The sequence below is a fragment of the Leptonotus elevatus genome, chromosome 4 (assembly GCF_054856555.1).
Source record: "Leptonotus elevatus isolate MCC_2025b chromosome 4, RoL_Lele_1.0, whole genome shotgun sequence".
NCBI lineage: Eukaryota > Metazoa > Chordata > Actinopteri > Syngnathiformes > Syngnathidae > Leptonotus > Leptonotus elevatus.
In genome coordinates, this window is record NC_141242.1 from 5,016,840 (window position 1) to 5,042,242 (window position 25,403).

Genomic DNA, 25,403 nt, shown 5'->3' on the forward strand with positions numbered 1-25,403 from the left:
GGTGATGATGATGTGGCGATGGTGTCATCCAAGAAGATCCAATCACTCGCGATGATGTCATATTTACTGCACATTGCTCATAGCTCACTGAATTGGAAATACTGCAGTGTATTAACAGGCATGAATTTGATCCTCAATTTATTGTCAGTACAAATATCAAACATTACATAACATTTATTTGGCCTGAGCTAACTCCAACATTGATTTATATGACGGTGACTCCACCAGGTGCCGTCAGCGGTTATCTTGCTAATTTAATTATGAATACACCTCTAATGTAATATTTCATTTGCTATGTTTTTTTCTGTATTATTGCTCATTCTATGTCCTTTCAAAATAAATACATTGAATGCTACCATCTACAGGACATTACAGAAATTGTAGTTACAATTTTTTCACTTTTAAAAAATTGTCAATTTACAAATGGTAAAATTACTGTTAATTTCGCAGTAAAAAAAAAAATTCTCATTTTTTTGAGGCTTTTAAAGTTGAATTTTACATTCTATTCCATTAAATAACAGACAAATATTTGTAAAATGACGACACATTTGTAAACGTATTTTAACAATCAATACATGTTTTTCAAGTTTTTTTTGTAAAAGAACAGAAATATTGTGTGTTTTTACAATTACAGTGGTTTCATGGTATTTTACATTTGACATGTCAAATCAGAGTTTATTTTTGTAAATTATATTATATTTTTAAAATAAAATAAAAATAAATAAAAGAAAAAACCCTGTAAAGTAACAAGTAAAATTCTGTTATATCACAATGTTTCTTTTACAGTGTAGATTTACTGCCGGTGTTTGTGCTGCGTGTATTTGTAGCAATCAGTGTAAATTGATGATGTAAAGCCGTAGTCTATTTGTGCTATTGTGGCGTATATCCACTTGAGAGCAAAATCTCAGAGACCTTGACTTTTACTCAACAACGGAGCAGAAAAGAAGTTGCGTCATCGAACATCATTAACTCTGAGTCATACAAGTGCACAATCAAGTTAACTACTGCTCGTTGTGAAAACAATACAACAAGTCTTGAAAGGAAAATGACAAAGGCGTAATGCACTTTTTATGATCGGAATGCAAATGCAATTAAAAGTTACACTAACTACTGTTAACGATAAAAATGTCAAATCAGTCTGTTAACATTGACAACCGGGGATGATGTATAATTCTCCCCCACCCCTTGTTGACTCCATTTTGTTTGGAAGCATTGCAGGAAAAACAAAACAAAGGAAAAAGCCACCCGACATTTTGTGCGACTTTCGAAGTGTACCCCCCTCTGTTCCTTTCTTAAGTAAAAACGGCACACAATTTTTCAGCACTGCAATAATCTCGAGTGTTTTGGCGTGCATGCTGTGCACATGTGGCTTTGCATCAGTCTCCCAGGAATGTGTCAGGATGCGCATACTGATGACACTTGCTTTCCACTCCATCTGGAAACACTGACAGACATGAAGACATTACACGTGGGGCCTCCTGAAGAGAGCTGTGTCTGTCCACACGGTCTACCTTTCCTGCCTTTGACTGCATCAGGGTGGCTTAATACAAAGTAGTATTGCGCAATAAAATCCAGTCAAATGCAAGAGCTGCATAATTATTATTTTTGACTGTTTCTGTGATCACAGTTCGTGGTATATTTTATGGCTTTAAACCAGGTATAATATGTAAAATTTAGGGAGGGCGTCAATTACTCACATTTTTTCACAATTAGCGGCTGGGCCAGGTCCCAATTCCCAAACACGTGTGATATTACAAGCAGTATCAGAGGCATAGCAGAGGATGGATGCTGCCAGTGTGTAAAAAGTATTCTGGGACAGCAGTGTGAAGTATATAGAAACACCCAAATTCACTTCTCCAAGCCCTGTTGTGTTAAGAAGCAAGTTAGCAGGCTACTTCCTGGTTCATGATGAGTGAATAGACAGTACCATCATGTGGACTATAAATTTCCCTTTCACATTGCCAGGTCAAGCTAGCTCTCTGTTCTCTGTTGACAACACTGACATAGAATCGGGCTGTCGACTTGCAAAATTTTCCAGCTTCAGAGGCACTTCAGTTAGGATGGTCAGACCTCCACACTTAACGGGACAGTCCCGGATTTTGAGTTTTGTGTCCCGAGTCCCGCCAGCAGTTTCGATCCCGATTACATGATCGGAAATCCGGCCTGACCACATCATTTTCAGCTGATCCAAATTGACGGGAAAAGATCGTGTTTTATTTATTCTTATTATTATTTTAAGGGCTACAAAGCAACAAAATAATCCAGAGGTACACTACACATAATACCAAAGAATAGAAAGATACATATGTGTTTTATACTACACAACACATAACATAGCCAGAAGCAGCCCAAATAAACACAGCCAGTTGAGGAACTTTCTAGTAATTGAAGCTAGCTTCTTATAACAATGATAATGTCTGCAATGTGGAAATATGTTTATGCGGTAAATGGACACCGTACAGGGTATCGGATTGGAACTCAGAATTGGTAGATCCTCAAATTCAGGTGACTCTGACTCGGGTGCAAAAAAAAAAAAAAAAAAAAAAAAACGGGATCGGGAAATCCCCAGTTGGAGGAATTTAACCGTTAAATCACTAGCAGACATGTTTTCATCATACCGGAAATACAACGACTTCCTTCTTCTGTGTCTAAGACTCATAGGAACTGTACGGTAGTCCTAGTAGCCTAATGCTACCGTCGCTGGTCATACCCGATCAAGCTGAGCTTTTCTGGCGGCATATTTCCAGTATTATTAATATAATAGCCAGCTTCCAACAGCTGGCGTAGCCAAGAAAAAAATGTTGGATAATGCTGAGTGCACTTTTTTATTTACCACTGTTGAACTGTCAAATCAAGATACTGTATATTTAGCATTAGCTAAAGAAATAACAAAAACAAATTGACTTGACATTAAATTTGTTCTAAATAGTTCCTGGTGAGAATTTATTGTGTAGAAAAATCCTGTTCACCCGTAGTGGATGAATTGATACAACTTCATTTTCAACCTGCAGTAATTACTGTGTATGGCAACTTTGAGGGGAATAACATTGAATCTATTGCCAGTAACGTGTTGTGGCTTTCGCCCAATAAAATGCCTCCTGTCGTCTATCCCAGCAGTCAACTTTGACCATACGACAGCACCATTGTATGTTATGATATTAAACAGGCTCGAGGTGGGGTTGGTACAACACCGCAGACAATAAAGCAGGAATGTAGGTCGGGTTTTGGCATCTCATTTTTAATAAAAGTAGAGCAGCGTGGCTCTAAATTAAAACCAGAGCAAACACGGCTTCACCTCTTCGATACCCCCCCCCCCCCTGTGACACACATGCAAAAGAAACACATTTAATATGCATCAGGCGTATTGTTTACCAACGATGTCCTCGTAGACATTCTCCTCCGATAAAGTGCGTGTGAGGCCCAGGCGGGACTGAGCGTACCAGTCAACCCTGCAGCTTTCTGAAGACGATTGGAGCAGGTCCTCAAATTCATAAGACTTCCTGAGGAGGACACGGAAACATGAATATTATTACGAAAAATACCAGGCGATGATTGTGTCCCACACAAGCGTCATCATATAGCAGTTTTAAAGATTTTTTTTCTAAAAGCATCAATTCAATTTAAACCCCCCTTTTCACTAAATACATCACAAAAGATTATTTTCAGTAAATTTTTATACAGTCTTTATCCGAAATGACCAAATAGTGGTCTGCAAAATTCCCAATTTGGGTGTCAAGCTGAAAACATTTGGGAAAGCAGACAAAAGACTTCAAGAGAGTGCAGCCTCCACATACGGTGCGGAATGTAACTGAACCAAGCCAAGCTTCAAGTGCACAAGAATCCAGGTCATTGAGGGGAAGGGCTTTTGCATACACAATTTTTTATTGCGCAAAATCAATTCTTGGTAACACATGTGCAATGTGGAAAAAGGCCTTATATATGAGGTTTTCGCGCCAACACTTTTTTTTTTTTTAAGAGAAGCAAGGGGCCTCTCTTTGACATGGCTCACACTGCTACATCTCCAAGTAAAGCTAAAAGATGGAATGAGTTATTTGTACATTCCTTACATCCAACCGGTGAGCTAATTCTGTGGGATAGCGAAACTGTGTGTGATGTCACTGCCCTGGTGATTGTGATTTACAGCAGATGTTGTTAGGGGATGTTCACGTTGTTGTTCGTTTAGGTTGCACAGGTCATCTAAACATCCTATTCAGCCGCAGGAACCAAATGTTCAGTTTTGCTGATATCGGACAGATATCTGGTATCGATATTGATATCGGAGCACGACACCTCTGTTGAAAATTTGACTCAGTGTAACTCCACTGCATTACTATTCCCACTAATCCGTGGCCAAACCATTCAGAATTGAATATGGATGGGCACTCGTGGTGCAACAGATCCTAAAAGCCACGGTTCGGATCGGATCATGGATTTGATTCACGGATCGGAATCGTTTTTCGGATCAACCCCCCCCCCCCCCAAAAAAAAAGATAAATAGTACTTTCCATCCATCCATCTTCTGCCGCTTATCCGAGGTCGGGTCGCGGGGGCAGCAAGCTAAATTTGACATTTTGAGTTAAATGTTTTTCTTTTTTAATGGATCAAAAGTGTTTTATAAAATAAATGTAGACACATTTCTATTTATCTTTTTTTTTATATATATAATGAAAATACCTCAACGTGCAATTTAAGGCACATTCCCTTCCTTTAAACATGGAGAGTGAATTACAAAGTAGCCTCAGTCCAGGATATTGAAAAAGAATTAAAGCAAGCCAGGTACCAGCTGTCAAACTCAGTTACAGCTACCAGCCAGACACTCGTTGGTAATGCTAACAGCTAGCCGCTTACGTCGGAGACTTCTGCCGTATTGTACAATGACGGCGTAATAAAAGTCAAAGTCAAAGTGTACTAAGGCTATTTGCATTGCCGTCAATGTATTACTGTATTTGGTCAACTTTATTTTGAAGTTAGGCTTAGCGCGATAGTTGAGTATGTTTCAGCTTCCTTGACATGTCAGAATAGTATCGACTGTGAATGCGCACCTGTTTTGTTTTTTTCTCTCCACCAACCAATCCGCGGATCGTCTGCAATCCGAACCGTCGGACCTGATCCGAACCGACCACGGATCAATGGTGATCCGTTGCACCGCTAGCGAGTGCATATCGTTACTTGCGACGCAGCCGCCCACTTGTGGCCATTTTATAATCAGGAGCTAGAAGTGAGAAATTAGAAGAATATAAAATTGCCATCAACTCATTCACTGCCATTGACGGCTATTGACGTCAAAAATACAGTTGAACTAGGCTGGCAGTGAATTAGTTAATTTCATGCAATTCCAAAGAAAAAATGCTATATTGGGATATATGTAGGTCTTTGGTATTGGTACTTGGTATTGGCATCAGTGGCTACCTCAAGAGTTGAGAACGACTACTACTACTACTGCAGCACTATTCCTGGTACCGGTCTGAAATAAGGAGTACCGAACATCCCTAGAACTGAATAATGTATACATTTTCTATCCTGTCTTACCTGTTGTTGCCGTCATGGGATCTGTCCGTCCATGGCCTCCTGCAAACTCCGGGAGGTGGGCAGGTGGGTAGAGGTGGGGGTGGAATGGAGGGCAAAGGAGGCAAAGTCCTCTTGCCCTTACAAGAGCCGGGCCGTGAAAGCGGAGTCGATGGCGGTGTGTGGTGCTGGAATGTTCTCTGAGGCTTTGGCAAAGGGTTAATTGACGGAGCGCCTGGCTCACTGTATACGTTCTCTGGATCGCCCTCTCTCCTCCACCTCAAGCCAAGAGGCCGAGATACATCAAAAGTCCCGAAAATTGGTTCATGAACACGCTTTTCTGTTTCTTCCAGCTCCTCTTTTGATGGTGGGCAGAAGTAATTCCCTGGAAAAGCCAGTGACGTTCCACTCGGAACCTCTTTTGTTGCCCTTTCCAGTTTCTTAATGTGAGTTAAAACGGTTTTCTTGTCTTGGGGCTGTTCTGTTGCCTTAGCAGCCCGCAGTCCTCGCTCCAGAATTACTTCTTTGTCCTTGTTTGTTGGGCCTTCAGGAGATTTAGTCCTCACATCCCCGAGCTTTCCGGCATTTTCCTTTCCTGAGTCTTGCCTGTCCCAGCTTACAAACCTCTTGCTGTTCGTCCGTTGGACCTCCGGAGGTTTGAATTCCTTTTTTCTGACTGACTCAATTTCCTTCTGTGTTGTGCTAAGCGGACAAGTGTCAATAGAAATTGCTTGGCTGGGCTCCTTTTTGCCCTCCCATTGGGAGATTTTATCGCGGATACTTGCAGCCTTGACTCCAGCTTGGCCCTTATTCAGCTTGCCGCACTGTCCGTTCTCCACGTTGGGAGTTCTTGGGTCACTGGTGCTGGCGGTTCTCCTGTGAGTCAGCATGCTGCCTGGAAGACCGGGGCTGTCCCGCAGGCTGATTGGGGGGGAGATGGGACGAATGGCGCGCACAGCAGTGTCCCTCTTGTCTCGGTCTCCCGGTAGCCCACACACCTCTTGGCGCCGGGGCACCACAGACGACGGAGTCTCCCCAATCTTCAGGCCACAGCACTGGAGTCTGGAAAAGGAACAGGAGAATAAATTAACGTCACCAACAAAAACATCAAAAACAAAGCAATTCCAAGAGGGCTTTCACATCTGCTTGGACGCTGTTTAGGTTCATAGTTTTAGGCCTAAACTATTAGGGTATGTTTGTTTTAGAGCTGTCAAATGATTAATCACATCTTAGAATTTTTAATATTCATTATTAATCACTTAATTAAAAAGGCTTTTTTTTAATCGACATTTTTTGCCCGCCAAATTTAAAAAGCACCTGTTATGTGTTTTGTGTATTTCATGCACACTCTCATCGTCAATTACTTGCATAATTTAAAATGGAAAAAAATGACCTTGATAGTTTGACATGAACAAATATTCTGAATGTCATACAATACTTTTGTTTGTCAACAAATTAACACCAACTGCCCAGGTCCTTTTTATGAATAGACGTTCTCTTGTGAAAAATGGTCCAACGTAAAATAGGAACAGAGAGTTAAAATTCCTTACACACAAAGTTCCGTTTTAGACTTCATAAAACCCATAATAGCTTTGACAAATGCCAGTGTCATTTGGTGCCACAAGGTTACTGGGCAAACGAGAATTCTAGAAAAAAAGCCCAGACATGCATGTGCAGGTGCAGGTGCATGTGAGTCAGTCCAAAAAGATTACTAGGTCATGACTCTTTGAACCCTTTGCGAGAAGGTCAGAGTTTACGAGCTCGACACAGACTTATGTCTATGTCAGTGATGGAGGAGACATAACTATACAAAAGAGGTGGGCGAGGTGTAGATCTTTTCTACGGCGAGCCAACCAAGTTTTAACCCCAAATCCCAAAGTCTATTCTTAGAACAAAGCAAACACAGGAAACATGGCCTTGCATTGGGTGACATTTGTGCTATCATGAGGAAATCTCTTGGGGGAAATGACTGATTTTGTGAAAGAAACTATGCCCAACAAGTACACGGAACCAAGTACTCCTCATCCAAATTGCATTTGGTTTTATTAGTTTGGCTCACTCTCCTGTTTCCTGTGCCCAGTTTTCGCTCCCTCCGTGTCCCTCAGTTGAAACAGCAGTTTTTATAAAGGATGAAGCAACACAGGAGGGAAAAGTAGGTCAAACAGAAAAAGCCAAGGAAAACAATAGGAGCTGCGGGGGGTTGAATAAAGGTACATTTGTTTATGATCAGGAAAATAACTTAGGTAGATGTTGAAATTGACAATATGGAATGCTAGTCAGAAGGATGGAGCGAACACTCAACGAGTGGAGAAAAAGATGCCAAGAATTAGATTACAATAATTAGATTTGAAGAATGATTACATTTACAAGTCTTAAGAGAGCAAAGTATGCTACAACCTGAAATTTTTTTAATTATTCCCGACTGTCAATACACCAAATCTGTTCATTGTGATCTAAATAGCACTAATGAGTATGAATAACATGACATATGGCAAAAGGTCAATAAACAGTGGCAAGATGCAGACAACAACAGTAAGCAGATGGCCAACTGCCCTACTCTCGTCCTTTGTCCAGTTCTAGTACACGCTACAGATTTTGAGGTCCGAGATGAACACTCTGTATCAATTGGATCAAATGTCTCCCTCCATCCCCCAAAGCCCAATCTAACAGGAGGTGCAAATTAATCAGTCCATAACGCTCACGCAACGGCAGAAAATGACTTGAGAGACCTACCCGTTGACTGATTGGTAGATACTGTTGTCAGTGTTTGTACAGAGCAGCAGCGCCCTCCCGCCAGTCATTGTGCTAGCAGCCGGCATCCTGCAGGAAAACAGATGATAAACACGCAGTATTTGTTTACAATGGAGACAAGATCACAGCAAAAGATTGAACGAGTTACATGTGATTCCGTTACAAGCAGGAAAATGAACATCAGAGAAGTGGAATGTAAATGATAGGCAAGCATTCAAACGAAACAAATTAGAGTGGTTTTCTCATTTTTGCTCTATCCATTCCGTTTTTTTGCTCAAACTCCAATGGACCCACAAAATAGGTTTTCCTGGAATATGCAATTCCGTGTGTTCTTTATTGTGGATACGAGCTGCCAAGACAAGTGCGAGTGGGAGTGCTTCGCCAGTTTGAAATTATTACTTGGTCCATTTGTCAGAGCACAATGAAACCAGAGCCTCTTGGAGAGCAGTAAAAGATCTTCCACATGGATCATCAAATTTGAGGCTGGTGCTGCACCGGCATTAGCGAGTGAGACTCTGGCATCGGTGTGGCAAAAAATGTCAACAAAGTCAAGGAAAATACGTCTGGCTTTAAACAAGACTACATTGGAGCTGTCATATAACAAACACTCCTACCGACGCCCACAGTCCATTCTCCAGACCAAAAGTTTTCCAGTGCAAACTGTTTGCGTCCAAGGCTGTACTCACTCTTGTCATTCAGTACTCTGGTCCAAACCCAAAGAATAAAAGAAGAGATACTGTAAGTGTTCGCACTGGTTGAACTGTTAACCATTGTCCCAAGTAGATTTTGCGTTGGTGGTATTTTACGAGCTGAGAAGAGCTCCTTAAAGAAATCTAAATAGTTATTAAAAAAGCTTCAGGAGTTTATTTGTTGCTGAGATAACTAGATACTTTGCAAAATGCTTTCATTTTGGAAATATGTCAAGCGAGTGGAAGTTTTATATGAGATATAGACATTACTGGGCCCGTCCTTAAGTTGCTGTACATTTTACAATTACTTCCCCCTGAGAAAAGCACACCGCAGCTTATTTGGCTTAAGGCTCAACTGAGACCTCTTCACTGCTTTGTCAAAGCCCGCACATCAACCAACCCAATACACACACACACACACACACACACACGTACACTCCATCCGACCAGGACAAAGGTTTGCGTCAGCCATCCAATGGCTGGCCTGTAGGCCCAAATTATTTTCAGATGTAACTTGGGCAGAGGTCACATGTTTGAAGGGAAACATAAGTCTGGGTTTTCACTCCCCTTCTTCGTCTTAAATGACATTAATAACATAAATACTGTACTGAGACACACGAATGTGGGGGGGGGGGGGGGGGGGGGGCTCTCAAGAATGTATATATAGTGTCTTGAATGTTCATATGGACAATGAAAAGATGGGAGAAACTGAAAATCAGAGAGGGAAATTGTGGCGACTGGGGTTGTCAAAACTGAAGAGGAAAGTGGATATCGCAAAGAATAATACAAGTATACTATTGTACTGACTACAAAAACAGTACACACTTCTAGTCGATCCTGCTTCAATGTTTTGAGCCCAAAGACCAACACAAAAAGCAGGTTTCAAAAATCCATGCCATAAAAGGTATTTTTTTTTAATGCACTTCAGCATAAATACAACCAAGTTTAAACATGTTTTAGCCTTGACTCATTCACACCGCATGGTGCTACCCGGTACTTGCTCGAACCTGTCAAGGAGTGCCTCCAAATTTATCCGATTGGCCAGTTTTACAGCTTTCGGTTGCTCAGGAAACGGCAGCGAATGCTCGGCGTCCTGTGGCTATCTACAGCTATGGTGACCCCCCTTCACCTCTGCAGAAAGATGGCCGCCATAACAATGCAGCGAGGGGTTAGGGAAGCCATCTGCTGAGGCCAATAAAAACTTGACAGGAAACTGCAACCAAAAAGACCTCGACACGATCCGGCCCCTTCATCCTGATAGTCCTGTGAGGTGTAACTGGCAGCAGAGATTAGAGTTCCTTGAGCTGACATTAATTCTAATAAGACATTATTATAGAAAATTGTCAGCAAAGTGTGGCTGACAAGACCTACTGTTTTTCTACTTAGTAACTTAAAAGTCTTCAGACTACATATTCAATATTTAGTTTCAAGCCCTATTCAGTACAGCAAAAAGGTGAAAAATTGATGATAAACTATCAGGAAAAAATACTTGACATTGTTGATCCTTTCTAGAAATAAATTACATCCAAAGATCCAAAAACAATTCTCTACCAATGGAATGATTAAGCAATCTACAACAAGAACACCGTCTTTCCCTGAATCAGCAGTAAATGCTGCTGTGTTTATATACATCATCAGTGGCCTTGAGCCAAAGCTCATTTTACAAACCAAAGATCGTATCCTTAGAAAAAAAACACAGCGAGGGCTCGATGGACATCGCAGACTCTTAAAAATGCCTTAAAGCGTTTACAAGACGGTAGTGGCAGGTCAGACGGAGAGCATCAGCGCTAACCATCAGTTGCATAACAAACCCCGCTGAAGATTTCTATCTACAGTTGGGTTATTTGGCCACGGAGTGACTACTAAAAGAAACCAGCTATCAGTTATTCCCTTGAGTGGCACTGTTATTGTTCAATTAGATGGTGCCATGTTGGAGTGGGCAAGTCTTACCAAATCAAATTGACAGACCTCGGTCTATTCTGACCAGCAACAAACTGTGCAACTTCTTATATGGTTGCTTGTACAATGTACAGATACCTGAATATCGTCATCAAGGTCACGTCAAGTAAATGGGAGTTGAGAACATTTAAAGACATTCTTACTTCCCAATAAAATGGTGTTTTTAAAACAGAGATTAATGGGTAACATAAATGACAATGAAAGACAGTCAAATGTCCATAGCTAATGTATACTTAAAAGGGAAGTCCACCTAAAAAAAAAAATCTTGTGACCTCACTAGTCTAAACATGACATTCTGATTAATATTACATTTCTGGAATATGAGTTAAGCAGTAAAATCCAGCCTTTTTTTTATCCATCTCAGGGGGCGGCCATTTTACCACTTGCTCTCGATTGAAGATGACATCAATGTTGCTCGGGTCTCAGGTAACAACCAATCACAGCACAGCTTCAGAATACAGATGAGCTGTGATTGGTCGTCGCTTGTGCCCTGAACAACTGTGATGTCATCTTCAGTCGACAGCAAGTGGCAAAATGGCCGCCCCCTGAGATGGACAAAAACAGCTGAGTTTGCTTAATAATTCATATTTCACAAATATATTATTAATCAGAATGTCATGTTTAGACTAGTGAGGTCACATATAACATATTATTGTCAAGAAATGTTTAAGGTTGACTTCCACTTTAACCTGGATGGATTCACACTGCAGGTCTGTTTGACTGTCTATGTCATTTGAATAATATCTGGTATTGGTTTCAATCATGTAATCTTAAAAATCCCCTAGTGGATAATTGACTGATTGATAAATGACTGCCGATAATTAGTTTCCTTATCTAACAGTCCGTGCGCTTATGATGCGTCACGACCACATTCGGATTGTAATCAATAGTCCGTCTTTGAGTGTGTTTTATTTAAAATGTTTGTGTATTTTAGTCATATACGGGAGTGTACACATCACCGACGTATTTCGATGAAGTCAGGCTCGCATTGGTGGGGGAAGCGCCAATCTTTCCGTTTGTGCTGCAGCTGCTTATCTGATTTTCATTCACATTTGGAAGCGACCTGATTCAAATCTAATGATATCCGATTTCAGGTGTTGCCCCCCACCCCCTTTTACAAACTGCCATGACGCATAGCTGAATTGTGCCACATCATTATTGTGTAACTCCAGCCTAAGATTCTTGGAAATCAGTTATTTTTTTCTCACATCATCTTTCTAGCTATCTAACACAATGCAACGAAAACATTATATACATCCACGGCTGGGATGATTACATGAAATTAGGTTGATAAATGAAAAGTCGTATGTGCGCCCTTTCACCTGCACGGGCACTGCTTCACTTCGCTGACACTCACCGAGCGATCACCTGAGAGCACGATTACTCTCTCTGGCAGATTCCACATGCTCCATTGGCTGTAAACGCTGCTGACAAAGGGAGGACGACAAGAGCCGACTCGTGCCAAGCTGCCAATGTTATGCGTACATACACACGCTCAAGTCAGTCTGCCGTGCCATGAGTTTGAACCGCCACGCATCAATCTGTTGGTGTTAATATTTGGTGATAGCATGACAAGGTTCTGCTGTTTAAGAAGTTCTTGTCATCTCCCGATGCGTTTCATAGCCGGCTCGGTTGTTGTCGGTGATTTTTCTCTCTCTCCAACAGCTGCTTCTCATAAAAATCCAAAGCTCCATCACACCATCCAGCCCTGCAGGAACAGCTAAATGTGACTTCATCGTCCTGCTGCCCCCCCACCTCCCCCCCCCCTCCCCCAACTGCACGCTTGCACTCTTGTCTCTGCTTTCTACATGCCTAAAAAGGACAAAAGTCGCTGGCTGCATTTCAGCGCTCTCAGTCAGGGTGCAGACTTGCACCACACGTGGAAAACAAAAAAAGTGTGGTTTGACATTAACAAAAATAAATAGTGGAGCAACACGATATGCTACAATTGGATTCATAAAATGTAAAAGGGGGAAAGGTTTATTTTATTTTATTTCTTTCTGCACCCACACTGAGTAGAGGACCCAATCCTTTAAAGATTTGGTCCACTTTGGCCGAGGCCAGATCCTTGTCTGCTATCAATTTAATACAACTCTGAATGTTTGCCCAACTGCCTCTTCTGCAGTCTTTCATGCACACCATTTTGCTTCAGCTTCCTGAAGAAGGAGCCTGGGAAGGCTTGATGGTAAAGGAAGGGACGTATGGAGGGGAAGGAGGGAGTCAGGCAAATAAACAATGGAATTTTATCTGGAGTCAACACTCTCCTTCACTCTTTTACGCTCTCTGGTTGGGTCTCTGTCCTGCTCTGGGGCCCCCCCCCCCCCCCCGCTGCTTTCCCAAGATGATTTTATAGCAAGGCTTCGGCCACGAGCCAAACAGGCAATTGTAATAGGGACATTTAGGCCCAGTGCAAAACCATTAATGGCACTTGTGTCCTGCTGCGCTGCGCGCTTTCCATCGTCGAGCTCCGTGATTAGCAAACGATGGATGTCAGAGAGCAATGAAACTGGGCTAGCCATAAATAAACTGGCACAATTGAAGATATACAACACGATTGCTGCATTTTCAAACTCACACGGTCTATGTTTTTTTCTTGTTATTGCGTCTGCCTATTCCAGTGGGATTTTTAAGAATGGGCTAAATGATGACCTCGGAGAAGGCGTAAGCAAACACCAAATTATACTTCAGAACCACTGATCCAACCAAGCGCCACACCAACAATGCAGGCTTCTCATGATCGCCGCATAATGAATGGTTATTTCCTTGTTTGTCTTTATACTAGCAAATGTGTTTTGTGTCCTGCAGGAAATGGAAGTTCAAGCTGCAGAGATTAAAAAAAAAAAAAAAAAGTCAAAAGCTGCTGAAATATTGGCTTGTTAACCTGTTGCAAACCTCAGATTACCACAAAGTAAAAATGACACAAAAATAAAGGAAAACGTCAGACACATCTCCTGAGAAGCTTTTGCACCTGTTACAAATGGCCGTACCGTAACAGTCTAACCTCAGGCCTTTAATAGCTAAGCCTTGTGTTCTATGTAGAGTTCTGAGCTTGTATTCCAACGAAGCAGCTTTCTGGCTAATGATGCACGATAAGCACAGAAAAGAAAAGAAAAGAAAAATAAACACACCAAGTTTGTAAAATCTTACCATTACAAATGCTTTACTAATTACAAAAATGCTGATTTCAAGATCTTCTAAACAAGAACCCAATGAGGATAGAAAGAGAGCTAGATGAAAAGGAGGACAAATTTATTCGGCAGAACAAACAAATCTCTTCCTGCTGTCTCCATCAGATGGCGAGTCGGCTCCTCCTCCCGACTGTCAGAAAAGATCCCATCGGCTGAGCCCTTAACTCATTCCCAGTCTGCTCCCAATTATCCCACTGGCTCCACAAACTAGGGGCCCATGCCAACACATTTTCGGGCCCTCCTCTAAACCACTCGTACTTTGGCCCATTTAACCTCATCCAGAGCACTGTCTGTGTCAGATTAAACAACTTGCGTCTTCAGACACTCGCAGGCGAAAAGCTTCAGACGCTGAGGCTTCAACCGAGAGAAATGCATTCAATAACCTGGAAACTCTACCTCAGGGTTTGACCACAATCCATGCTGAGACACTTCAATTTGGTGGTACAAAATTTCCAACTGAGATCAATTATATTTGCAATAATTCATTCCAGAGTCCAATGCTGTTGCAATCATACAACATTTATTAACTCTACTAGCCATGGTTTAAATAACATTTTAGTCTAATACGAATGTGTTAAAAAACAAGAAATAGTTTAAACACACTCTTCACTTTGAAACTATTAGATTATAAACCCGTTCTATTTTAAATACTGCAATGGGCCCAAAAACGTATTTATATGTTTTTTTGTTGGTTTTTTTATGCTAGAGCATACAGAAGGCTTTGATGTAGCCTCTGACCTGAAGAGGTCGCTTAAAGCAATGATAGTTATTTAAAAACATGGCCAGCCGGGAGCAGCAGAGTATAAAAGCTCACCCAGGGCCATGTTGCAACAAGCTCTTTGCCCCAGTGTTTTAAACAGTTTTGTGAATAATCTGAAAATTTAGCTATATTCTATTGCTAATTGCTTCAAAACGGAAACAGATACAAATATACTTTTTTGTCCGGATGAAAGAAGAGACTCAAATTTTTCTTTGATAGCATTAGAACACAATATTCTGTGGGCCTTGCAATATCAGTCAAAATCCAGTAAAACAGCCAGGAGCGAAAGGGGTTGCTTCAGTGAAAATGGCTGGGAGTGAAATGTAAAACGTTAAAACACACAAAAAACACTGTACTGTTTGATCCTAAGATCCAAAGTCCTTTGTTCCACCAGCAGCTGATCGACACTACAAAAACTGAGAGCCCTAACAAGCCAACAGCAATGGAACAAAAACATGAAGTAGAAAACGACGAAAATAAAATCAGCAACAGTGCCAAATTCCCTCAACAGGAGCAACACTTCTGCTGTGTGTGAAAAACGTAATTCTGGACTGAAGCCCTTGGAGATCACCACAGTCTACTATTTACTTCATGAAAATTTCACGTGAATATCCATAAGTATCTTTTTAGAAAATTGCGGAGTCACTTCTTTAATGCAGGCTAAAATATGCTCTACTGCTCTGTGGCTATTCCGCTTCTTTAGTTGATCACTGCATGTATCTGCCGTTGCGGAGAAAAAACAGGAAACCTTGCCAACAAAAGAACACGCGGCGTCGCCACTTTTCCTGGAAAAAGGCCTCACTGTTCAAGCAAGCGGTGATAAATGTTAATTGGTAAACTCACTTAGAATATTAGGTGACAGAGATTCCTTTGTCTAAACAGTTTTGCTGTACCCTTCAACACCCTCACGACCGTGTTAAAGACCCTCATAACACAACTTACTACCTATGTGCCAAAGGGCCGGAATGTTACAACCAAGTGAGAAATGCGCTATCACTTATTTGAAACGATGCCCCATAGCAAGCAGCACATCAAAACCAGCTAACGTTCCATACACTTTGGAATTCTGGGTTCAAATGGTCAAACTCTTCGCCACAGCAGCAGTGGACGTAGGCCTGTAAGTGAAAGTAGACCTCCAGATCTTTTCAACAACCTGGCTGCTTGCTAACATTATCCTCTGGGCTCCGGATCAGATTTCTCCTTTTAAGCCACAGTCTCTTTAACTGAGCTGCAGAGCCAAAGTCTTCTCCATCCAACTTCCTGTATCACTCTGCGTCTCTTTCTAACAGCTTCCTTGTTGCAAATTCCCACCAGAGCTCCCTCACGGTCCCATTGCTGTGCTCTACACAACATGCCTGAGCCGAAAGACAGATTTTTGTCATTCCCACCCAGCGTCCCAGGGGAGCTCGATGAGGCGAGAGCTTGGGAAAGTGCACTTCCGGAGTGTAAACTCCAGAGTCAGAGGCGACGTTTTTGACCTCCACACACCCGGTGACCAAAATCTGTGGGCCTGAGCCAAGAAAATGGACTGAGGCAAACGGAGAAGGGTGTAGAGTGTATGGTTAGCATGCCTCTGGGTTTCTCTGGGAACGCCCCGATTTACAACAGTAAATCCCGAGTCAACACATCCCAGGATTTTTTTTACATTCACTATCAAGTGAATCACATAGAGACATTGCTCGAGTTAACATTTGTTCAAATCTTCCGAATTTTTGCCTGTCAACAGGAAATAATATTTTAAGTCGTTTTCCGTAAAAGCTGAGCGATTACCTTTGTGTTTCATCAAAGTAAGACAGAACCCCAGCTCCTCCGTGGTCCTAAACAGCACAGTCAATTATGATGTTTATGTTTTTGACTTGATGTCACGTCTTAGCATTCACATACTAAGGACATTTCTGAATTACAATTGTTTCCTTAGAATTCTTTCTAACCCAAACTCACAAAACCCAAACAACTACGTGCAGTTCTTACCTTGATCCTAACCCACTTTTCCAGTTCTATTGCCAACCTTAACCACCAAACTCTAATCCCAACTTAATGACAAAACATAAACATAATCTTGTCTATATATATATATCAACTTTGAGGAATTTATTCCATTGATACACTTTTTTGACGCCTGATGGCCCAGAACCAAAAACGGTACCGCCCAAGTAACCGCTGCTTGATAACAACGGCTTTGGCTAACAGTTCGATCTTGGCAGAAGTATGTCCTTTACTGTCCTGTACTCTACTGAGTGTCATTCTAGTTTCCATTCATAACGTCCTCAAGCAACTGATTCCTCGCATTCAATCCTCAAAAAGTGCGTCTGGAACTACTTAAACGACTTACAGTGTTTCCATATCAAACATTGTGGTGTACACTCACTCTGCAAAGCCAAACTAGCAAAGCATGCGTTAACCTTTTCCCATTTTGTTTGGAATGCGCTCCACAATATGGCGAAGCGGGACTAAATCAAAGAGCTGTGCGGCCACATTTGAGGTCCACTTTGAACCCAGATGGCCACATTCCTTTCCAGATGGCAGCCTTCTTCCCCACAACCAAGACTGAGCTGCTCAGTGAAGGCTAAATGTATGTTCACTATCCTATTTCTCTCTTCCAAGTTGCACACAAATGTTTAATGGTGTGTGTTTGCCGCCACGTTGGGTCACAGTGTGCAGAAACTAAAGCGGCATTTTCAGTGGCTGCGAGCGTCATCCTGTATCGTGTGTGATGTTTCTGGCAAACGAGACTTGAAATTCCTGCCATCATACTGTAAGTGACGTTGCTTTTGCATCTCTATTCGAGCATCGTACTGACCCAGATCCGGAATATAACAGTGGAACCCTCCAAACATGGGAAACTCCTAAGGTAGTATGATTGGGAATTGCTCAAAGCTCAGATTTTAGAACAGATTTTACCTTTAGATTTTAGAGAGCCTGGTTGTTCAGTTCTCGGTTAATTTAACCACTGGTTAACCCCTAACTGCCGTTAGCGAACTGACCATTAAATACGCATTGTTCATCATGGTTAGTAACGTTGTTAGTAAACAGCGCTGTCAAAGTTAACCGTGTGGTCACTGGTTAGCACCGATATATCCCAAAATTCCTCATTTTGGTTACGTCCGAGTCTAACTAGGGTTAGCTCAACGATCCCTAGCACTAGCACTCCTGGGAAAATGGCAGCAGGATTTATTTTTTGGTGGTGCCGGTGGTAAGGTAAGGTCAATTCTTACATTGTTTATATGGCTTACATATTACCAACTTTTTACATATTTAGGGTTGCTGTGTTGGTTGACGTTTTGCCGTTGGTCTTCTGGGTGGATGGATGCCCTTCCTTACTCCAACTCACCCTATTACCGTACTTGGGAGGGACTGGCACAATGAAGGCTTTTCTACAAACACCTCCGCTAGTATGTATCAATGTATCCATGTGGGTTGGGACTCAGATGTGTGTAATATGGTGTGCATTATCCATGCATGTGTGCACACGTGTGCGCACGTGTGAGCGCGAGGATGTGTGGGGGGGTGGTCGGGATTGTTTTTGATCATGACTTAAACCATGGCCATCTGCCAACACGACAGACAGACAGACACTACCCCTCGCCGTATCTTCTCGGGGAGAAGGATTCCTTCGCTGTCACCGCAGGACACGTTCTTTTCAGAGTGTCGCCGTGGCAACAACAGCGCGACCTAGCACACAGGCCGGAGGGCCGACCCGCTGAGTGCCTGTCAAAGAGCAGTTCCTGTAAGGGAAGGAAGGGGCGCAAGGGTCGGAACCTCCTCTAGAGCCCTTCTGTCACTGTTTTTGATCGGAAGAGAATAGAAAAACAAACGGGCTGCGCCCACTGACAAACGCGAACGGATAAAAGTATTAGGACATCTGGACATTCCAGGGTTGTAAATTGAAGGAAATGTGGAGTCTGGCCAAAAAATGTTTGATGGGGTTGAGGTCAGGGCTCTCTCAAGATCTTCACCCAGCAAGCAAGCCTTTATGGATTTTGCACTGTAGAACAAAAAAAGGCCTTTCCCAAATTATTCCCACTCATTTGGAAGTAAAGTAATTTTACAAAACTACCGAAATGCACTTACACATTTTTCAAAATATGAGCCGTAACTCTGCGGATATGTTTTTTTTGTTTTGTGCTTTTACTAACAAGCGCAAACTTAAGATACGAGCACAAATGTATGGTGGCAGTGAATTAAATTCAACTCACTTCACAATAAGTAGCAGTATGTCAAAAAATGTTACATTTCATCAAAAGAGGCAAACTGTTTAATGCCAATCCCAGTTAACAAAACAAAGAGAATAACGTGAAATTAAAACAACCACAAAATTTGGCATTAGCTTAGCTTATTGTTATAAAACGATGCAAAACACCTTTCACATGCTAACGGTTAGCATTGATAGTCACGGTTTTTGAACGGTTATTTGAACAACACATGTAGACCAATAACATAACAATACTCACTGGCATATATTCTTAATGTTAATCTTCTCTGAAAAATGATTAAAAAAGAATAATAATAATATCACATATCTTATTGAGTAGTAGGCCTACCATTCTGATTGTTTGTGTTTGCATGACTGTATTATACCGTTGGTTATGCTAAAATCTTAATTATTTAGGTCACGGTGTGTCCTAAAACTTTTGTTCACATCGTGTCACGCGTAATAAGCTGTGAAAATCACAAGCTTAATATATTTTACATGACAATAATAAGGCCCACAGAGATTTCTGGGTAGAATCCTGTGACTCATCAACCAAATCCATTTATCCACTTCCTCCAAATAAAAAAAAAAAAAGGATTCATTTATTGTCACTTGGGTAAACATCTGCCGTTATTCTTTTTCAAGGAATTCCCTTGCAAGAAGGCCATGAACACGTGAACATTGGCGAGGAACATACAACAATGTGTAAACACTGGAGACAGTTAGCCAGTACCCCTGGCTTGAATGTAAACAACAGACTCACTCTGACACACAATGTCTCCCCTTCAACGAGCCACGACAAGATTGTAGCCTCCTTATTACAATCCCACAGACAGGCAGACAGACAGACAGACAGACAGACCGTCCCTGGCGCTTTATCTCCATCTCTGTGAAACATCTCTCCACAGTAAACGTCCAACCTAAAGTGAGTGCACACACTGGTGTACTGCAAACACTTTTTTTTTTTTTTTTTACATTCAACTCACATTTGAAGGGAGTACAAATGTGTGTGTCCCTAAATCAAAGAGCTCATTCGCGGCTGACGCATTGTGGTCGTAAATCAAATGTCCCGTTCCTGTTCTTGGTAGTTAAAAATCACACAAAAAGAATCAGCCAAAGAAATGGATTATCTTGGCTGAGTGATAAGAATCGAGTCTGGGTCAGTACTTATAGGACATAGCAGACATTCCTGATAACTAGCTAACAGGGAACACAACATCCCTTAACGCTCACAAAGATGGACACTGGATGCACAGCTGTTTCGATGTTCATCATATTTGAGGCAGGCATGGTTTTGACACCAAAATGCAATATACAAATTGGGAAAAAAATATCTGTTGAATATTTGTCCATGTTATTGCCTGATGTGTGAATCGTTGGGTTTTCCGTTTATCATGAAATGCAACTGCAAACGTAGATGATGATGATGTCATTCATTTAGGTTGTTTTAGGGGTTACTTATTAGAGAGGAGTAGACTGTTAATGGCTCACATGTTAACCCACACAAATACGGATATCTCCATTCCCATAGTCGAGTATTTTGACGAGAGATAGACGGATATGTTTTTTTCAAGGCCGATACCGATACCGATGATTTGTAGTCAAGGGCGCCAATAACAAATATTTTTGAGCTGGTATTCATTTTCAGCAAAAGTGAAAATATGGGTGGCGTAATTTAAAAGAATACAAAATACCATTTATGACTTTGTTGAAATGCCTTTAAGCATAATGTATGTTTATTGAGCAACTTTTCAGGTTTGCAAAATGTTGAAGATTTTTCTTTTAATGTTAAACAAGAGAAATCTTTGTTTTACAATTCTAAAAAAAAAAATAATAATAATTAATCTGAAAGCTCTCCAGCTCATCAGCATGGCTTGTCTTAAAAAGTTCAATGAAAACTTAAACAACTATAGCTCCCTATAATTTTCCACAGTAAATAAAGTTTTCCAAAATGTCAAAATAACTGAAATGATAAATCTTCACTCATTTTTGTTTGAATATCAAACAAAAACAAAAGGTGCAGCGAGTTCCTAGGGTCAGCAGTATGGCTTATAAAATTACCCGAAAATTTAAATATATTGATCTCTCGGCTATGAGATAAAAAAAGAAAAGGGCCCGATGCCAATAGTCGACAAAAATGCTGAATATCGGCACCGATAATAAGCCTTGTAAATCAAATTCAGCAGATGGAGCAGTGGTGAAAAAATAAGCGTGCCATGTGGCAGTTGGCAACCATTTTAAAATGTGCTATTCTTGACGTATGCGTGCAACAGGGAGCGACAATACTTGCTAGCATGTAATCATTTTTCAATTTTCTGGCCTTGGCAGTGATCGTTAATAACGTAAAGGCCCATTTCATGTGCATTGATGAATGTACATTATAGTTTGGTTGGATGGATGGATGGATGGATGGATTGATTTAATCAGGAGTTAAAACATAAAAAGAACAAAAACAAGCTCCACATTTTTTTTCTAGTTTTAAAGGAAACCACATTTTCAACATGCAGTGTTTAGAATTAAAATACATATGGACGACATTCATTTCTTATGCTACAGCAGTTGGTGTGTTGGTTCCTCGAAACAGATTCTGTGTCCATTCAGCAATGATGTCACGCGAGCCGATGTTGTCCACAGATGCCGAACAAAGCTTAAAATACTCCAAATGCATTACTTCCTGTGCAGTGGTGGCCAGATGTCATCAAAAGTGACTTGTTTCGCGTGAGTCACAGCGCTTCATCAGTCAGTCGGTTGGACTTTTTCCATATGTGTGATTTTGCTGAAATATTGCTAGGCATGCTTTGAAGTAAGGCCTTCATTTTTACAAATACTGTGGGCGACACTAAATACGGAGAAGTTTGTTGATTAGTCAACTGAAAGTACCGTGTTGGTAATTGGACATGTAATTGCCTCGCATGAGCGCTCCTATTCACTTGTTTATGTTGGAGTCGCAAACTTAATGTGAGCGCTTTTGTGACATTGCGATATCAAAGTTTCAGTCTTCATGGCCCTTGAGCACAAAACGTTGCCTTTTTTTGTGGAGAGAATGGGAGTCGTTTACTTGAGTCGAATCACCTGAAGCAGCAACGAGTGCGCACTCCCTGGGAGAGGTTTCCACGCCTGCCTGTGTCTCCCCGCAACAAAGCAGGCGTAGGGGCCCTGCTCGCAGAGCTGCTTTTGTTCATTGGGAAGAATGCTCATCCCCGCTTAACAACCCCCCCCCACCACCACCCCTTTCCCCTCCTCCCCCCTTGCTTTAACCTGCCAATTTGTGATGGCTTCAGCATGCGCGCTAACTTTTATCCAAATGTTTTCATTTACAGTAAGCTGCCAACCATTGAGAGGATGGAGGGGGCGGGTGGGGGGTGTGGGGGGGCTAGACGGTGTATCACATGCACAAAGTTGCCTGAGTGAGCATGTAGCACTTTAAACAGTCAAATGCCAAATCTGAGAGTAACCTGCATATTCATGTCACCTGGGTTACATTTTCATTCATCTCTAAACAGACTGAAAATGTGTGGAAAAAGCAACACCGGACAGCCTCGTTACCTTTCCGAGCTGGCTGAGCCCCGATGAAGCGCTCCCGTGGTAGTCCCTCATTTTGCGTAAGCTGAGCCGGCAGAAGTCAGCATCCACGTCTTGCATGGCTCTCCTTACTCCGTATGCCGCTGTCCCCGGCGTCTCTCGGCAGGCATTCCAAAGCCTGTCCCCGCCAGGGTTTGATGAAAAGGGCACAAAAAGTCAGCAAAATTCCTCCTTCCGACCAGAGAGCAGCCTCAGATGTTGATGGCTTTTTTCATTTTCCTTCCACTTTGTCTCCTATTTCTCTCAATGGTGATGTGGAGCTTCCCTCTCTCCCTATCTCGTTCTCTCTCTCTCTGCTTCTCAAAGTTTTCCCAGTGCAGAGTTCCTCAGGCCACCCCCCTTCTCCCCTTCTCTCTCTCTATCCTCCCGCTCTATTTTCCATCATCAGCCCCCTACTCCTCGACTCCTCCCACCAAAACCAAAACCCCCCACTGCTGAACTAATCTGCAGCTGGACAGGGGATTGGAGCATGGGTTGTCGTGGAAACCAAAGTGTCCTGTTCCAGAAAAAAAAAGAAGCAGGAATGAAGATTAGGAAGAGGCACGACTATACGCAATAACCTTCTCCTATGGGAGCCAATTCAAGAAGTTGCCCTTCCTTTTCCTACTGAGGAGGGGGGGGGGCATGTTTGTCTTATTTATTTGCACTGGTCAACATCTGTGACAAGTGCTAGTGAAGGCTGAGTGGCGGGACAGAAAGCAGAGCGCTCCATGATAAACTCCAGAAGGTGCAGCAGAAATTCCTTACTGATCTAGCTCGGACAGTAGGGTGAACACTTCATTAGATGGATGAACGGAGGGAACAATTACGGATTTGTGTGGATCTTAGTAAAGAAATGTGTATTTGGAAGATTATTTATTGGATGTGACAATGCTTTGTGGCAATTAACCTTATATCATGCTTATTTCCATTTTGAATGGCAGGAAATTTGTAAGGGGCGTTCATTTGTGGGATGAGTAGAGCTAAGAATGTAGGCCTGTCTGTCCATCCGTCAATCTTATCAATTTTAGTAGCTAGCTGGCTGGCTACTAGCTAGCTAGAGATTTCTAGCTCGAAGACTTATTGACAATTTATTCTCTCTCTCTCTCTCTCTCTCTCTCTCTCTCTCTCTCTCTCTCTCTCTCTCTCTCTCTCTCTCTCTCTCTCTCTCTCTCTCTCTCTCTCTCTCTCTCTCTCTCTCTCTCTCTCTCTCTCTCCTCTCTCTCTCTCTCTCTCTCTCTCTCTCTCTCTCTCTCTCTCTCTCTCTCTCTCTCTCTCTCTCTCTCTCTCTCTCTCTCTCTCTCTCTCTCTCTCTCTCTCTCTCTCTCTCTCTCTCTCTGCTAGCTAGCTAGCTAGCTAGATGTCAAAATTACAGAATTTTTATTTTATTTTGTATCTACATTATATACATCACTATCTACATAAAACCACCCAAGCTCCAGCTCAGCCACAACCCTATTGAGGATAAGCGATGTAAATAAAAGGATGAATGGATGAAAAGTTAAGTGGTGCAGTTCCCAAATGAATTCAAATAAATGAACATGCCTCATAAATCCTCAAAATGTTGTTTTGGAGTTGTGTTTGTTTCACTTTGACTCCCATGAATCATGTAAAACAAAACGAATACCAGTTTTGGAAATCGTTTTTGACTTTTCAAATGTGTCACTTCATTTGTATCCAGCAACAGAGCAAGCTTCAGGTCGGTTCCTGATTGGCTATTAATTTCATGTCACAATCATGGATTGCATGGCTTGGCCGACACCATAAAATAATCGCTCAGGATTATTTTACATATTATTACTTATATATTATAAACTAGCTGGACTGAATTGCAAGAGGCAAGTTTGATTTTGGCACACTTTTCTTTTCTTTTTTACCGGCTGTATCGGATCGTACCAACTCCCAAATGTTTGAATGAACAATGTAGTAACTGGATTGGATTTGATGCTGTACTGTATTGACACATGCATCTGGGTCATGCCGTGCCAGAGACATAGCATCTCTTACATGTTAATGGGTCTTAATGAGCTGCTTCATAAAGTCTCCATTTCTGCTGAATCCTCAACCCAAACCATTGAGCTGGCTTTGAAATGCAAGCAAGCTAAAAAAAACAGCAAAAAAAAAAAAAGACCTCGTGTGTCCATCAATAGCTGTGGTGGGAACAGGGGGGGGGAGAAGAGTAAAGAGGGGGTGTGGTGGGAGTAACATCTGTTTGGCGTTTAGCCCACCTTATTGTGTTGCGGTGTCCTCGACCAGGCCTACAGCTGGGATTCCAGGAGTGCACTGTCCAGGGGAATGACCCGTGACTGGGAAGATGGTGGGACCAGGTTCCCATCCCTCCTTGTAGGTGACATGCAAGAGCTCCTGTAAAAGCAGAGGAGACAATACAATCAACATTTGGGCCTCCCTCTTCATTTCCTGTCGTTAATGACCTAGAAGTATTTCACCGCCTTACCAATACTGCTTTGAAACAACAAAGTGATTTCACAGGGAATTATACTCAGGAAAAAGGAGTATCCTCTCAGGAAGTTGTGCTACTTCCACTCATATCTACAACATATGGAACTACAAAGGCTCTGCTATTTTATGACCAATATACACCTACACTCATTTGGACCATAATTGTCCTTTTAAAACACATTTGGACCACCACAGAGTTATATGTTTACCCCTAATTTTCAATTGCCCCAGTGATTTTAGGATTTAATCACAAGTAAGAAGACGTATTGTTCCCAAATGTCGGTAGCACGCTTTATTCTATAACGTTAAAGATCAGTCATTCATGCAAATCAGGCTTT

The 25,403-nt window shown here is 41.8% G+C and overlaps 1 protein-coding gene across 2 annotated transcripts in view; it reads right to left on the bottom strand.

The window, feature by feature from the left end:
• LOC147175085 (DENN domain-containing protein 2A) overlaps positions 1-25,403 on the bottom strand; it is a 37,380-nt gene that overhangs the window by 11,433 nt on the left and 544 nt on the right. The window contains exons 2-6 of one of the 2 annotated variants that reach the window (XM_086074881.1): positions 24,834-24,969; positions 22,591-22,744; positions 8,239-8,325; positions 5,530-6,567; positions 3,373-3,500 (exon numbers count right to left, since the gene is read on the bottom strand). In XM_086074881.1, coding sequence (XP_085931007.1) covers positions 3,373-3,500; positions 5,530-6,567; positions 8,239-8,324 — 1,252 coding nt within the window. In that variant the 5' untranslated portion in view covers position 8,325; positions 22,591-22,744; positions 24,834-24,969. Of the gene's footprint in view, positions 1-3,372; positions 3,501-5,529; positions 6,568-8,238; positions 8,326-22,590; positions 22,950-24,833; positions 24,970-25,403 lie in introns of those variants that run through there. The other variant, XM_086074880.1, reaches the window with a different exon arrangement.